This window comes from Montipora foliosa, chromosome 4, assembly GCF_036669935.1.
Source record: "Montipora foliosa isolate CH-2021 chromosome 4, ASM3666993v2, whole genome shotgun sequence".
Classification (NCBI taxonomy): domain Eukaryota; kingdom Metazoa; phylum Cnidaria; class Anthozoa; order Scleractinia; family Acroporidae; genus Montipora; species Montipora foliosa.
In genome coordinates, this window is record NC_090872.1 from 19591485 (window position 1) to 19609057 (window position 17573).

Consider the following 17573-nt stretch of genomic DNA (forward strand, 5'->3'; position numbering starts at 1 on the left):
TTAAATACAAACCTCTGGACATTCCTCTTACACTAAAGTCATATCCATAACTTTGTAAATCAAGCATTTTAATAGTAGAGCGAACCGATGTTTGTTTCACTTGACTTCATAGACCCTTCATAGAATGATCTCAGTAGCTTATTAACCTGGCAAAAATTTTCCAGGATGGCGGGTTATGTTCAGAGGAAGGTTAGTTTAAAATAGGAAGATAAAATTTTCACATAAAACATAGAAAAAACTTTTCAAGTAAACTGAAAATTAATACTTGTGTCATTGCTCATTGCATGTCATGTTTCAATAGCTAATGAACTTCATTTACAGTAGTTTCCTTTTCGCCCACTGTAATTGCAAAATAATTCTCACCAATATGACATTAACTTTTAGAAACAATTCTATCAATCTGAAAAATTAGTTTTTAGATCTTGAAAATTGGGGGTCCCATTGGAAAAGTTGCTGATGATAGTTGATGTCAAACCTGAATAATTCTATAGTTTAAAAGTGCCAAAGAAAAAAACCAAATGTGACTTGGAGATACCAAACTTTTCCACACCCACTCACCTTTTTAAAACAATAGCACAAGGTTCTCTCGTTCCACTCACAGAAGAAGTATCCTCTGTGTTATCTGATGTCGCCAAGCTTTCCTGATCATCTTCCGCTCTAATGCGCCGAACATTCAAGTCAGCAATGGTTGTATCCAAGGATTCTGTGACTGTACCTTGGGAGAATCTCACTCCGATGGGACTGGTAGTATCACTGGTAGTGGACCTGCCCTCCAGGTCCTCTCTAAAGGCCACACTCTTTGAAACAGTGGAGGTCATTATTGGTGAAGTGTATTGTGACGACTGAGGGGAGGGAGGAAGAGTAGTGCTTGTTGCTATAACATCATCATCTCCCTCCAAGGTATGTATTTTGACTCTGGTCGTGTCAATGGCTGACACAGGTAATTCCTAGAAAGACAAGTCATAATAATTATTTATGTTTACTACTTTTGTTACCTACATGATAAAGTGCAATAATTAACACTAGGAGTTAAAAAGAAAGAGTACAGTGGTGTCAGTTGAAAGCAGAATCACTGCAACTGTATAATAATATCATTATTGTTCATGCTTAGATTCCTTGTGGAATAGTTAGAGCATTTAAGAAAAGAATTAAGAATTTTGTTCTCTTCCCTTCCACCCAATTTCACCATTGATGCCAGTTTGAGAGTTTCGGTGTCTGTTTTCTGTTGTTTGTTGTGGCTCATGGGTTGGTTGCCAGAATTTTCCTTCCATGAATTCTTAGCAAAACAACCACTGCTTAAAATAAAAAGATCATCAAAGTTACAGGATTAGGAAGTGTTGCTTATCTCACAGCAATGATCTTTTCCACTTTCATTTCATGTCCACTCTGCACTTAAATTTATGAAATTTATTTTAAAAGCAAATGCTACTAAGTGGCACAGTTGTCCACTTCAGAATGCGCTGCAAGCCATGATGGGCACTCAGTTAATCCCTTTAAGTATTCTTTTTAATTATTAAGACTAAAAATCTTTAGAATCTTATTACCTCTGTGACTGACTTGCTTTTGATAACAAGTTTCTTGATGTTCTTTCTGGGGACAAACGTGTCTGGACTCAAACCTGAATCTTCTTCCAATCCTTCAAACAGTTTGGACTGAACAACAAGGGATCAAAAGAGTTGAAAATTAAGGGGATATTTATGTGGGACCGGTATGAAATTGTTGTAGCCGTTTACATAAAACCGGGATGAAATGCTTGGTGCCTGATTTTGGGATGAAATGATATGTTTTGTCTACAAAATATACTTGCATGGGCTGACCAGTACGAGAATTCCTCGTCTCGGTCCAGCAACTGAAATGAAGTCAGACCAGTGTGAGTTCATTGTCAGGCCGGTCTCATGTAAATGCATAAAAAGAAATGTATAAAGGCCGATACAAACTCATGATGGTCTGAGTTTGCCCCAGCCTCATGTAAATACCCCCAAGAGGAAACATGAGTACAAAATTAACACACCAACTAATAAATTTGAATCAGTCAAAGTACATGTATATGCTTGCTTGGATTGTTTCCTGGCTTACAGTATATTTGAGTAATTCCACTCAAAGAACAATATATCGTAGATCTTAAGAACTAAAAGAGTCTGACCAGTGGTGAAATATAATTATCAGCTACAGTGTAACAAAATAAGATGCCTGTCATAACACATTGTAAGAAGACAAACCTTATTTATGGTGTGGTTATTTATTGGCCTTGGTTTGATTCTGGCAGCAGGGCGGGGACAAACCTGCAAACAAGTTAATGAAAATGTTCACTTCAGCACAAAAAAGTGCCCCAATGTTTGTATGATAATACGAATAATCATATAATCACACCAATGAAAAGAATATTGTGACAACAACTTCAGCGTATTGTGGCACACACTATGTAAATGGTATGGGCCCAGGTACATGTATTTCACAAAACTTAATAAAGTAAATCACCCAATTGATTGCAGTCCTGAAGGGCAATTTATCGATGGCATACATGTACATGTAGATCATTACTATTATGTTTCAACAGCACAATAATTGTTTTAGTATAAATACACAGGCGATTATTTCAAAAAAAGAGAAAAAAATATTTCAACGCGAAATCATCTTCACTTACCGTGGCAAACGACTACTGGCAGCCATTTTGTCTGTCGAGGTGATTATCGGCTGATAATCCAAGATAGCGAGCCAATGAGAGCGCGCAATTTTGTATAATATACTAATATTATTTATCATGACTCTAACGATAACTTGTACTCAGGTTGTCAAAGCACCAGTCACGCCTTCGAAAGCAGTGTTTAGAACTGAAATTATTACACCATTTGAACCAGACAATACTAATTATAGGGTTACTCAATCCAGTTTTATGGAAAGCATTGGTTTTTGCTGACTTGACCAGCACCATTTTTTTCATAATGTTTCTTAACCAAAGCAAAAGAAATCATTTGTAAAAAAGTAGAGTTTAATTCCTGTAGTCTCTTTCTTTAGGGGAAACAGCATGCCACCACAGTGTCACAGGAAAACTGAGCATGGTATACATCTAGAAGCAGTACAGCAGACCTAACAATATGTGATTGATTAACCTTGTAATGAGATGGTGTTGTGGAAACTCTTTGAAGTGAGCTGGAAGTTGAACTTGATGCTCTCTCTGCTCTAGCCTTCTCCTACAAAATGAAATTTGAATAACAAAATCAAGACGTCGATGGAACCACCACCAAATATTTTTTTAATGCTCTATGGCCTTCAAATTAAACCTAAAATACTTATCATAATATATTACTGATTATAAGCTTGATTATTAAGCTTATAATCAATAATAATTAATTCACAATAAGTTTGCTTTGGGATATTGTGCCTCAGAAATACAGTGGGAGCAAAAAGCAAGGCACTGGTAAAACAAGGATTTATTCATGGCAACTCTTGCGAGAAGAAAGCATTGCTAAATGAGACCACTACCTGGAACCATCGCTGATTGAGTCAGCAAAATTACATGTATATTGTACATACTTAGCATCAGGATGGTCAGTAGAGAGGTGGTAAGAATTTATTACTATTCATTTTACTACACCTCTTGGATAATATGAAAGACTGTATGATTGGTTTACGGGATGTTTGATGTCCTCCTTGATCCAGTTGCCAAGAGATGTAACACTTCTCTGACCTTGTTTTTTCTGGACCATACAGTATTTTTCCAAATAAATTTATTAACATTGTTCTTAAAAACAAATGGACCATAAATATTGAACTGAAAGAAAAGCCAGCTGCAATGTACTGTACAGTTCAGTTAGTAAGAGGTACAGCACGCCACAAACAAAGTAAGGCTAAATTTATCTCAGACCACTTTGTTTTTTGCATAATTTATGACATGGAAGCAAAAAAAATTAACAATTATTGTGAAATAAAAAGGAAGAACAAGTCACTTACTACAAGTGAATTCCTAAACAATGGTGAGTCACCAAATGGAGAGTTTGACAGAATTTGTAGCTGCTGCTCAAGCAACTGCTGCTGTTGTTGCTGCAAGGCATTCAGTGCAGCTGTATTTTGGTTACTGTATATGGAAGATACAGATAAGAGATAAATAATTTTATTCCTACACAGTGTGATCAAAATACATGTAATATAAATTATTACAATGCTAAAACCGAAAAGGCTCTTACAATGTACATGTACAAGTATACATGTATAATTTTGTCTGAAAAATTACACTAAAACAGCAATATTATTCTTATCCCAAACTAAAAGTTGCATGTCATAGTATTTTTGTTCTCTGCTACATTGTAAGATTCAGCTACAGTACATGTAAACTGTATGTCATCCAGTAGCCATTGCCTTTTATCACTGTACATGTGATCCTTACTATGTATGTTATACATTCATTCATTCATTCATTTTCATTTACCATTAACCACATAAAAGAAAAGAAATTTTAAAAAAAACCACAATACACTAGAAATTTATAATAACTTAAAGACGATAGACTAAAAAATGTTTAAGGCGGTAATGACAAGGAAGCCTATATAGAAGCCGGGGGCTTATGAGCTATAGGCTTCCTGACAACATCGGGTACATCACACAAATTATGGGGACAGCATAAAATATAGAATGTATTATTTTAAAAAACAAAAGAAAAAGAAAAGAAGAGGAAAGAAAATATACCCAACTCTCATAGTACTCCTTTCCTATAATTTTTTCATATTTTATATCTCTCCTTTTTGCTTTCTGTAACCCAAAACGTTCCTTTAAGCCAAAGAATTTCATTTAGTGTTAGGATAAATCCAACTGTTTGTCTTCACGTGAGGAGCAGAGGTCTTCTGGGACATGAGTGACATTGAAGATGGGGTGAAGAGCAAGGGGACACTTTGTGATGCATACATGTATCTGCCCTGGATAACCCTCAACTGCGCTGTGCTCTGAAAAAGTTTCCTTACCTTCCAAGAGCATTTATTCCAAGGACAGCTGTTTGTTGGGTGCCCAAGGACCCAAAAGTGCCTGAAAATGTAAGATTTTGACGTCAGACATTGTCATTCACAGGAGAATTTTCTACTGCAAACAACTTTCAGTAGCCTGACTAGCAATAAACCTAAACACAAAGACGCACTAAAAAAGGTGGGGTGCCTTAGGCACATGCACACATGTGGATGATTAATTTGTCAAGTAACCATCGTCGAGTACAGAGTTCTGTGATTATTTGTGCTATCATAAAAGCCCTAATGGCAATTTGTCCATAATATGTTATAAGATGTTATCTGTTGTTTCTTTTTTAAATCCCCATTTTCCCTTCTCGCACTGGAAATATCTTTTAGGGGTTCCACCTGTACATAGACTGTACATGTTTGTTAAATATCACCATCGTGGATAATCAGTTGTGTTTGAGTAAATTCGAACAAAAGCAGAGTGTGAAGCCACCTTTTTTTCTAGTGCATGTCCATGTTTAAGTAACAACACATAAAACCAAAGATGTAGTGACAGAAAAAAGTAAACACTGACTAGTTCCAAGTGTCCCTGAGCCAATCCCTGTGGCTGTACCAAGTGTCCCTGTGTTTCCAAATAAGCCTGTACCAGTTGTAGATCCAAACACTGTCCCAGGACCAAACCCAGTCGGCTTTGGACCAAATAGACTGCCTGCTGTGCTTGTGGTTGTGCCAAAGGCATTTGCACCCAAGCCTCCGGGGGTGCCACCAAAGTTGAACCCCGTTTGAGCTTTATTTTGTTGTCCAAATAAGCTGCCAGTTGAGCCAGTGCCAAGGGCTGCTGGAGACAAGAAAGAATATCTTTACACTTTCCTGGCAATAAATCCAAAATGAGATTTTACTGTCCCATCAGTAAAATATGGTTAATGGAACGTGACCGTACATGTACTAAAAGGGGCTATTCATGTCACGTTAGTTATCTTCGAGTTCTTTGCAGTCGGTCGTTCAAGGTCATAAAATCAATGGCCTTGTTGTAAATAAAATGAGGACACAAAGACTTTGTTCCTTGATCTCAGATTATACGTACATGTACATGTACATGTACATGCATTGGCCCAAATCCGTTAAGGCCTCATTCATAACTGTTAAAGAGCATGTGTAATGCCTACCTGCTACATAGTAGAACCTGTACAACTGGCTACTTTAATAGACAGAGTTTCGCTATAAAAGCTTCAGTTAGCCGTCCAAAGTTCACTTGGCAGTTTGTCTTCTATAGTAAACCAACTAGCTGTTTGCAATTTTTTAAAAGTTTTTCCCCTCCCTCCTTTTGGAGATCAGTTGGGTATATACTGCTTTGCCTTCATTAAAGGGGCTAGGTCACGCTATTTAAGGTAAATTTGTTTAATTTTGTTAATTAAGAGCTCTAAACGTCAAATTGGCAGAGCAAGAGTCTTTTATTTGCAAAATAACGGCCACATAACAACTGAGAATGATTTTCCAGCTGTGTAAATGACATTTTGATATAGACTGATATAAATTTGAAAAAAGGTGGGCTGACGTTTTTCAAATTTACCCAAATTCAATCCATTTCAATCCTCTCCAGTTTTGTCCATCCATGTCCCTTCTTGGCTTCCCTGTGTTTGGTTAGAGTTCTTCTATAGTTTTGAACAGTTATTTTGATATTTTAGTTAATTCTATGACCATTCGATCATTGCTGAAATTGCCTAAAATTGCGTGACCTAGCCCCTTTAAAATTGGGTCACTCCTGCGAGGTGCGGTTAAGTCTGTGCAGCGACTTCCCCCAAGCTTGTTAGCTCGTTTGCCTTTGGACATTGCTCGCTAACAAATACTCTTGCCTGATCCAGCACGTGCTGTTTACCACTCAGCTCGTAGTGCTGGGGTCGATAAGTGAGGTTGTTCTATATCACGCAAACCGGAAGTCGCATAAGCTAACCAGTTGCAAGGCAGTGTTCCCCTCAAAAAATGCCAATACGTCAATGGTCTTGTTTTATTGCGCCTTGTGTCATGCGTTTAAAGCTTATTATGTTGATACCAAGGAACAGTGACATTAATCATTGTATTAATACCGTAAACGTCCATGTATAAGCCGCACTTTTTTTCACAAAATTGAAGCCATAAATCAAGGGTGCGGCTTATCCATGGATACATCTGTGTTTGGAGTTTTAAAAAACCTAATTAATATTCATACAACTTCTTAAGATCTCAGTAACGAAACATAAAAGAAACTGTTGCTGTTGTTCATCGGCTTTTTAATGAGTGGTGGTTCCTAAAGGAGCCGTTTATGTCTTCGAGTGTTTATCAGCGAATCTTGCTTTCCAAGAGTTCTTTCAAGTGATTAATTTTCGCTTTACTCGAACAAGTAAACACCAACCTACAAGGTCCTACATTAAGGAATCTCCATTCTTCCGCACAGCTGTAAGCAGTGACGTCTTCGGCCAGTCACTTCCACGCATATCTTTCCGTCACGTGCGATAAAATACCACAATCGCGAGTACTCGCGAGGTAAATGGCCAACTGTTTCGTTGTCCTTGACCACCTTCTCGGCAAATTTGTCGACTGCATTATCAAGCTCCTGTTCGGATGAATTTTTTCGCCTATTGCGGGTTTCCAAACATCTTTATAGACGGGGTCATGATACCCAGGCCCTGCCCAGACTCCTCCCCACGTTTAAAGCTTGGCTACTAAGCACTCATTCGTATTTCAACTTATATGGGTGAAACCTTGATTGTTTGTCCTTGATGGTTTATAGCAATAGAACAAAATGTGCGCTTCTAAATTCGGGGTGCGGCTTATCTACGGATGCGGCTTATACATGGACGTTTACGGTAATTATCAAAGTGCATGATTATAGTCACAGCGCCAGATTGTGACCAACAACGTTGCACTTGGGACTGAATTTTTTCCTGTCACGACTAGAAATTAATTCTTTGATTGCACTTGACATCACGGCAGCCATGTCAGTGGAAAGAACAACAGTGAAAAAGTCTCTTGGGAATTTAAATATATTATTATTCAAACCTTGAGTCACAGTTTTCCATTGTTTTGGCACCAACATGGCCATCTTATCACATGAGTGCAATCAAAGAATTAGGAGAAGTTGCAGATCTGCAACCACAGTAATTTTCCCCCTGTCATCTGGGTATCCTCCACATGTATCCACATGAAGAATGCAAAATTATTCATTACACTTTTGAGAGAAAAAATCAAAGCTACAAGCATACCACAGGCAGAGTACTAACAAAAGCCACTGTATATAGGAATCAAGCTGGAGTTGGAACCATTAGGTTTCTCAACATATTAATTTGTCCTGCAAGGCTATGTTCTTAACCCTGCTTGCAAATTTTTTCTACTAAAAACCCATCTCACTGTCAAAAAACTGGGTATCAAGTACCAAGGAACATTAAGAAATCCTACTTACTTCCAAATGGCTTGGTTCCAAACATGGATGACTTAAAAAGACATAACAATATCTAATTAGTGCCAAACTGAATTACCATAATTCTTATTTCCATAACATTCCATCAAGGCCCTTTTATCACAAACTAAGGAGGAAAATGTAATAATAATAATAATTATTACTATTATTACGATTATTATTACTATTATTCTTATTATTATTGTTATCATTATTATTGTTATTATTATTATCATTATTATAAATTTTCATTATCAACATCATGATCATTATCAATATTATAATCATTAAGGGATAGGATGTTATTGTCCTCGCCCTTTTGGACGCATCTGACAAAAACCTTTTCAAAGTGCAAAGTTCGAATATTCTCAAGCATGTTAAGGAATGACTCAGATGATTAGCAAGACCCCTCGCAAAGTTCAGAACTGTTTCTATCAAATGTACATGCATGGATCGCAGCTAAAGCACCAGAACAGAACCAATGAATTCTTACAAAATCATTCAGCAGCCTTTACGTACTTAACGCATTGTTGACTTGGTCACATGTTTCATGATGTCACAATGATTTATCTAGAAACCTGGATTCTCAAATGGGCCAATGATGTTCAATATTACAGTGGAATGATTCAACTATGACTTTGTATTATTGTTGACTCTCCCAAAGAGTTATATAATATAGATCTATGTCCTGAACAGAAAAAAATAATATCTATTTAAGGCAATATTAAAGTCACATGACCTGTTTCCTACAATAACTTTTCAGCCGTGCATTGCAGTAAATTATTCTGCACAGCTTTTTCTAGATGATAACCATACAATATCGCAAGTAACAAATTTGATGTTTACTATTATAATAAGGAATTGTCATCTGAGCAGCCCATTTCCAGTTTTCTATCGCAAAAAGGAAACACTTCCAGCTAATCATGTGACCAAAATTACCTAAACTTAACACGACCAATGTTAATTACCGGTAACCCACTGACTCCTGGGGGTTCCCCATTGACAAGTTAAATCGTGTGGCTTTAGACAGAGTAAAATACTAAGTATGGCCGGTTTAGGCCAGTTTAGGGGTGAATGGGTTAAGGTTGTCGAGATATATTGTCCTGCCAGGTTGGAAAGAGTTGCGGCAAATCATAGCGATTTTATGCAAATTAGGCTTAGGGTCACGCCTTAATATGCTTGAGTTATCATTAATCACTAGCATTGTTACAGACTAACCTGTTGTTGTGTCTGTCCAAACCCAGTTTGTCCAAACAATCCTGTACCTGTTTGAGTCTGACCAAAGCCTGTGGTTTGAGTACCAAACAAACTAGCAGGAGCAGAAGTTGTTGTTGTACCAAAAAGACTAGCCTGCAAAAAGAAAAAAATCCAACAACTTAAATGCAATTGCCCAGTATAATTATTCTACACATTTTAAGTATTACTAATTTTTAAATCACCTGTGTTTACAGCTGTAAGCCCACATTTAATTTGCAAGTTCAGGATAATTATCTAATCTGTTTACCCAACATAAGGTGTCAGTTGAACTTATTAATTTGGCTGACTGCATGAGGATGAGAATCAGGTAATTCTTACAACTTGCACAAAACACCTTTAACAAGTCTACATGTCCTGACATTCAAGAAAGCCACCATGTCAATCAGAATCATTTGACAGGATCAAGTGTAAAAACAAATCAAGTCATAAAACAGTTTACTTCCCTCGCAGGACAAACAAAATCAATAATTGTTACTATTCATTTGAAACCTTTCCTTGAAGTCTGTATTACTGTCATGGTTACATGTGGTCCTCTCTACATGTACAATGTACATGTACATGTAACTCATTAATCATCAAAATAGAAGGCAAGTTCAGTGAAGTTTTGACCAAAAAGGGATAGCACTACAGTAAATTCAAGATTACCTGTACTTCTGTCACTGACCAAAATGCATTTCCAGAGTCAATGAAACATTATTAATGACATAACAGAACAGGGTGACTTTTAAAAATCCCAACTTCCTGAGACAAACCATATCAATGGTTATTGACTTAAGCAAAGCCAAGATTGAAATTGAACGAGGGACTACCAGGAGCAACTTAAATAGGAAAGGATCTCCAGGCCTCAATTGGCAAGCACCCTGACCGCTCAGCCATGCCACCTATGTGACAATAAATTAACAAACGTTGACGCAAGATGATTGTAATACCGTTTGACCAGATGAACTCTGTCCAAACAAAGTACTTCCTGTACCAAACCCTGTGCCAAACGCAGATGATGCTGAACTTGATGTTGGTGTGCCAAACAATCCCCCGGCTTCTGACCAAACACGGATCCTGTTGTTTGCTGCTGCTGTTGTTGGCCAAATAATGAAGGGGTCGATGTGCCCCCAAACAGGCTCCCTGAAATGTTTGAAACAAATAATTTTTATTGTTTTTACATATATCAAGAACCTTTACTTTAAAAGAGCCCTAATCCTCAGGTTACACTGTTTTCATGATTTAATCATAATTCAATCAACATTATTTTACACTTACATGTAATGTCAACAAATTTTGAATATTATGTAAATTGCTGGACATTTGAGAAGTTCTAAGTACCGTAAACACCGGCGTATAAGCTGCACCTTTTTGCTCAAAAATTTCGGATCAAATCGGGGATGCGGCTTATCTGCGAGAACCTCTAGACACCATGCCGTAAATTTGCATAAATTAACAAGTTTAGGGAAAATTCTTAAGTCTGTATAGACCTGTTTGAGCTTACAAAATGATTAAACCTTCTTCGTTAAAAGATCATTTAACTGATTTAACATCGCCTTTCTTGAGCAGGTGAACTTCACTTGGCAGGGAATCTCCATTCCACCACAAAGTTGTTTACAATGTCGACGATGGCCGCTAGCGCTCACTTCGACAGAAATGCCAGGTTACTAAGCTAAAACGAAGCGAAACGTTGATCAGGTGTTGTTGCATGTAAATTCTAATGAGAAATGGACAGGAATGAAAAATACAGTATTAAAAATGCCAGAGAAAGATCAAATTTATGTCCGAGTCGGATTTTCATACTATTAGAGAGTCAAAATTATAGGTAAGAGTTTGAGTATTCTCTGTTTTAAATGTTAGTGAGTTAATACGTGGGTTGACACGTGCAAGAAACTTGAAGAAACAGTGCATTTTACATGTAAGACATCTTTGTCAACACTCCACTTTTGATTTATTTTAATTTCTTTCAATTTTTTTTTTCCAAAATCTGAGTTGCTAAACTCAGGGTGCGGCTTATCCGTGAGTGCGGCTTATACGCCGGTGTTTACGGTACTATGAAAATTTTGATCTTGGCATCGCATTTCTAGCATTCTGAGGGGCTCACTCAACTCAGTCATGAGCTCATACATGTCATGACCTTACATGGAAACAAGTTGCACAGGTCATTTTGTTAAAATGAAACAACTTTCAGTCAACTGTCATTGTGTAAAAGTGAAACAGTTCATACAGTACTGGCCACAGGAATAGCAAGAACTATTGCTTGGAAAATGGCTCAGGACCTAGACCTACATGTTAAGGTTGAAATAACAATACAGTAGCCCCAGGTTGGTTTGGGAGGGGGGGGGGGGGTTGACACTAATATTTATTGTACAGTACACATGCAACTTCAAATACCAGTTCCACCAAATCCAGCCGTTGATTTCTGTCCAAAGGCTGTTGTCCCAAAACCAGTTGATGTGTTTCCAAAGAGACTCCCAGCAGAAGAGCTTGTAGCATTGGACAGACCAGTAAAGGCAGTTGTACCAGTAGCTCCACTTTTACGACCAGCCTCGTAATCTTCAATTCTCAGCTCCTATTTTAGGTTATTGAGGTTAAATCAAATTTAATAGGAATAATGACTAATTATGCACAGTAATTAAGGACACATGAACCTACATGAACATGTACTCTACAGGTCCCAAAGAGAATAAATATGATTGATGATAAGGACAATAATATGACAGTGACAATAAGGTGGAGGAGAAGGAGGATTGTAGAGTTGCCTGTGTTAAAATTAATTACCTCTAAACTCTTGCCCGAATATGTCGGCATAACAGTAATGCACTGATGTCTGATACTAATGGTTTGTTGGGCACCATTTTTCACCACAGAGTCATTTCCAGTCACAACCTGCATGCAAGAAAACACCAAAGATCAAAAGTGTCACAACGAAAATAAGGTTCTTTAGATCACAAGGGAACTATTTGAGCAGACTAAAATCCAAGTCTACTTACAGTAAACTTTACAGATGTTCCTGTATTCCCAATGCCAGATGTCAATCCTGCAACAAAACTAACTAACATTTGCTGTGGTTCTGACTAGGTGAAACCGCAGATTCAATCTCCACTTTGACTGAGGCAAAATCTCATCTATAGGAGCTGAAAGCCGAGGATTCACCTATATTTTTTCCACTTGATTTACACCGCGGTTAAGGGAGGACAAGGTGTGGCTTTTACTTTTGATTTTTTTAAGCATTGTAATTTAAAGCAGACATTATCAAAGAAATCTGCATATTTTTGCAGATTGATGCCATCAATAATTAATATGCGTATTTGCCATATTTACAATCTGCGATGGTACATGTAGGTGCATTCAATTATAATAAAGTACTTTTAAGGCAGGGATGAAGCCTATTTTTTTAAGGTGTCTAGATGTATAAAGTGACAATTGCTTGAATTGTCCAGTGAATATCACTTATAATTAGTTCTCCCATTCAGATTTTTCTCTGCCTAATAATTTTGCCGTCACTGAAGGGCTGTTGAGGAGTCAGTGGATTAAAAAACATCAGTAATGTTAAACATGTAACTCCCAAATTCAAATACATTTTCCAATATTGAAGGAGGTTTTGCACCTTGAAACTGCCCCATAATTTGTTTGCCAGCCCACATCAAGAATTGTCTTTTCTGCTGTCATTTCTACTTTTGAGTCGCGCTTTGCATTGGGGAACATTATAGATCTCAGAGAAACAAAACTCACTGTTTCCACTAATTGGGGCCAGTCAATTTAAAAGCTCATTAGTTTGATCTGCATTAATGTGAGTTGATTTTTAGTCTCAACAAAAAGTAGAGAATTTCCTTTTTTGCACTTGGCTAGATATACACTGTAAGCCTGAGACTTCAACAAAGTGATTATTATTAAGTCCAGCACCACTGCTTTCACATACATGTACCTTGAAACCCTGAAGAAGTGCTTGTCGTTCCAAACAAAGATGAACTCGAAGTTGGTTGAGCTGATCCAAAAAGACTGCCACCGGTGTTTGCACTGCCACCAAACAAACTAGAGCCTAAAATAAATTCAAGAACACAGTACGAACATTGGTGTAGTTGGTAACACATTAGGCTACCAATTTAAGGAGGTCATACAGTATACCAATCAATGAAAGTTGACAAGTTCAATTTCAAGTTCAAGTTCAAGTTCAAGTTGGTTTTCAAGTCTCATTATGTGGCAAGAAAGGTCTATTATAAGGCTCATTATGCGAATGCATTTTCGCCAATTGACTTTCTTGCCGTCTTTCGCCAAAATGTATACAGGAAGGTGCGATTTTTTTCCTGCGAAGAAGCGGCAACACTTTAACAACAAACTTATCCATGAGGCTATTTGTTTCAAGTAAAAGAAAGTACTAATTATATGACTAGCTCTGTGAGCGGGCAAGATGAACAACATCCCGCACTGTGGTTGGCTACCTGAGCGGGCAAGATGGAACTATCTTTCTCGCTTTGTCCCGCAAGATCAAAGAAGTGAAGTGAAGTGGAGATCATTTTTTGGTGTTTTATCTGATACAATAAACCCTTTATTGACCAAGCTTGTTCAGTCAAGATGGCTGGATATTGGTTATGTTCTTTTTCTGTATGTTTATGGACCTTGACATCGTCTCAGTCCATAACCACACAAAAAAAGAACTTAGCCAATATATCAGTTATCTTGTCCTCACATTTGGTCAATAACCCATACTGCAAGCAACAATCCAGCAGTTCATGCCACATACTGTATCTTTTAAGAATAAAATTATCTAAACGATTATGATTTGTTTATTCAGAGAAATGGATTGTTGCCAATTAGCAGTCACTTACTACTGAAAACCAGCACAAGGCCCACAACACGTAAAACAATGCATAGAACACTAGTTTGTTTGTTCGTTTGTTCATTCCAGATTATGATGCCTTTTGAAAGCTAAAATGCCTTGAGAAGACGTTTAAATTATCGGAGAACTTACAAAAAAGCGAGATTTGGCTATTTTCTTCCGTAAATTGTACGATTGTGGACAAATTCTGTGATTTCCCATGAATTATGTGATTTGTTGCAATTTTAGGTTGATTATACAAAATCGCAACATCGCATAATATCAGAAGCCCTGCGCAATGACAGAAACAGCAGCCCTTGTTTGGTGTTTTTTTTTTCTGGTTTATTACTGTAAAATGGGATGGCAGAGTACAAATTAGCTAAAACGAAAACCAACCAGTTGTTCCAAATCCAGATGAGGTTCCTGATCCAAAAGTGGAAGTTTGCCCGGGGGTTGGGAAAACACTTGTTCCTGCAGTGCTTTTTGTTGTACCGCCAAATAAACCACTTGATCCACCTCCAAAACTTGGAAATGTAGCTAAAAGTATTTAAACAAAACAGAAATCAGTAACAACTGCATCGTAACTGGAGGTTATAATTAGGTACACTGTACGTGGGATGTCCAGGGACTTTCATTGGGTGCCCAGTTCCAGTGGTAGACACTGCTTTCAAACCACTCATGAGCCTCATCCCTTGTCTCTCACCAAGACCTAGGGGCCAGTGATTTCCCCACACCCAGTGTGCACATCTGTCAGCTACTTTCAGACGTAGCCCTCAGATCCTTGCTTCTTCAAAATTTGGTTTTCTGCAGACTCATCTGTAGATTTACTGGCCAACTTGATGTGTTGGTAGAAGCCCTGGTACCACACCAGCCATCTGGCACATTGACAAGCAGGGAATCGAAAATGGGGTAGGAGAGCAACTGGAAGATGGCCATTTGTATCATGCGACTGAAAGGTCAGCATCTGCAAGCATTAATCCATTCATTCCTAAAGCAGCCCCCATTGGCGATTAAATGTATTGTCTTTTAATTGTCTTGTCTTACAGTACCATGCAAAAGTAAGTTGACAGTCTATTTCGGGTCTCGATTCTCGACTCGATCCTTGATTCTTGCGAGGATCGAGTCGAGACTTTCAACTTACTTTTGCACGGTACTGTAACTCTTTCAATCACAGGAATTCCATTGGTGGTTTGCATGTCTTGAACTCTTAAGTGTTTTGTTATTGTGTCCAGGATCTTTTTATGTCTCCTTTGTGATACAGTGGAGTTTTTTAGCTGGGTAAAGGACATACGTACCATATCTGGAAATGTAAGTTGTTTTACTTAGGAGTGTTAAAACTTACATTGTGCTGTTTGCTGCTGTCCAAAGAGGCTTCCAGACGTTGTTCCCCCAAATAAACTTCCACCAGTATTTGTGGTTGTCCCACCACCAAACAGACTTGTCGTACCTGAACTCTGCGGCTGGCTAAGAGTACTTCCAAAATTAGTCTGAGTCTTATTTCCAAATATACTTGTGCCAAGACCTGCCAAGAAAAGGAAGATGACAATGAAACCTTTTCCAAGACAAGTACACACTCGGTGCTCGACTGGATTTTATTCACTGGCAACTAATTTTTCACACTTAATCACCAGCCTGGCTGGCAAGATATTTATATTATATTATTACTTAATTTTTTATTCATCGAATAAGTGCAATGAATGTCCAATAGCAGACTAATAGTCACTATACTTCACACTTTCACACATGTAGCCTTTGAGAATGGTGTTTACGTATCCTTAAGGAAATGCAAACTGAAATCTACATCTTTTATTTAACTTCATTCCAGAAGTGACATCCAGTTATGAAATCATCTTGAATTTGAACCAGGGTCACAAAAATAATAAGTACACGTAGAAGGCTAGGATTCTTAAAGTTGACTCAGCCTTGTTATCTAAAATAATAATCTGCGCTGTTCCTTGAACAGTCATTGAATAAACTTCATCACCTTCTTCTTCTTATTATTATTATTATTATTATCATTATCATCATCATCATCATTATTATTATTATTATTATCATTATCATTATTATTATTATTATTATTATTATTGTCTCTTTTATCACAGTCTTTGCTGGTGTCTTTTTGTACGTCAGCTGGGTGCAAACCATGCACCTGGAGCATCAGTCACGCAAATGAATTATTCTGTTCATGAATTACGCAACTTTCTGAGGATTTGTGCAGATCCCAGCATTATTATCATTATTATTTCAATATCTGTCCAAGGAAAAGAGCACAAATTGTGATCAAGCAATGCAGAGTTACTGTCATGCAGGAATGAGTGGATGATGTACAGTACACCATCACAAAAAATTGTTAAATGCGACTGCATCAAATCCACAATGACAACAACCAACCTGTACCAGAACCAAACTGAGTCCCTGTAGTCTGACCTCCAAAAGCTGTGAAAAGTTTAGCATGTTAGCGAGCCCTATCTTTTTAACTAAAAATGCAGAATGATGTCATGAGTTCTCTGAAGAATCTCAAATCTCTTTGCATCATTTGCTGTCAGAAACCAAACGAAAAAACATTAAAAAATTAATGGTTAGTTTCAAATCCAACAGAAAAGAATATTTAGGCCTCCCATTTAAAAATACAGAGACTTGCTTTCGGTCATACCATGATCATCCCCTGGTTCACAGATCACAAAAAAATAAGGGGACCTTTTTTAACATTAGTGAATGAACTGTAACTAAATGGTCAAAAGATTAGTCGATGACGGAGGACAAAAGAGGGAAATAAAAATAAGATCCATAAAAAGTTGACAAATTACTGAAGCCAACAAAAATAACGTCTTCTGTGTGCATAGTAAAAGCACACCTACCAACGGCAACCAACGAAAATAATTTTTTGAATGTGTTTTGTTTGTATAATTCACAGATAAGTGAAGTTTACGACAGCAGCTGGTGCAACTACTGTGCTTCATCGCGGTAAGTACAATGTGAGCTGACATGATGTTGCTGCACAACTTGTGCTGGTTACTCACGATCACCTCGAGCTCAGTGTTCAATTCAGTTTAAGTATTACTTTAAATTAATATTACATACTTGTTCCTGTTCCAAATCCTGTGCCAGTTCCAAAGGGTGTATTCGACGAGGATCCAAACAT

The 17573-nt window shown here is 37.5% G+C and overlaps 1 protein-coding gene across 1 annotated transcript in view; it reads right to left on the reverse strand.

Moving 5' to 3' along the window:
* LOC138001097 (nuclear pore complex protein Nup98-Nup96-like) overlaps positions 1-17573 on the reverse strand; it is a 36634-nt gene extending 19061 nt beyond the window's left edge. The window contains exons 1-17 of the mRNA XM_068847761.1: positions 17513-17573; positions 15771-15950; positions 14825-14965; positions 13538-13651; positions 12603-12649; positions 12391-12498; positions 12002-12146; positions 10560-10747; positions 9592-9723; positions 8377-8407; positions 5515-5778; positions 4956-5016; positions 3952-4075; positions 3111-3191; positions 2220-2282; positions 1545-1652; positions 559-947 (exon numbers count right to left, since the gene is read on the reverse strand). Of these exons, the coding sequence (XP_068703862.1) occupies positions 559-947; positions 1545-1652; positions 2220-2282; positions 3111-3191; positions 3952-4075; positions 4956-5016; positions 5515-5778; positions 8377-8407; positions 9592-9723; positions 10560-10747; positions 12002-12146; positions 12391-12498; positions 12603-12649; positions 13538-13651; positions 14825-14965; positions 15771-15950; positions 17513-17573 (2237 nt within the window). The remainder of the gene's footprint in view (positions 1-558; positions 948-1544; positions 1653-2219; positions 2283-3110; positions 3192-3951; positions 4076-4955; positions 5017-5514; positions 5779-8376; positions 8408-9591; positions 9724-10559; positions 10748-12001; positions 12147-12390; positions 12499-12602; positions 12650-13537; positions 13652-14824; positions 14966-15770; positions 15951-17512) is intronic.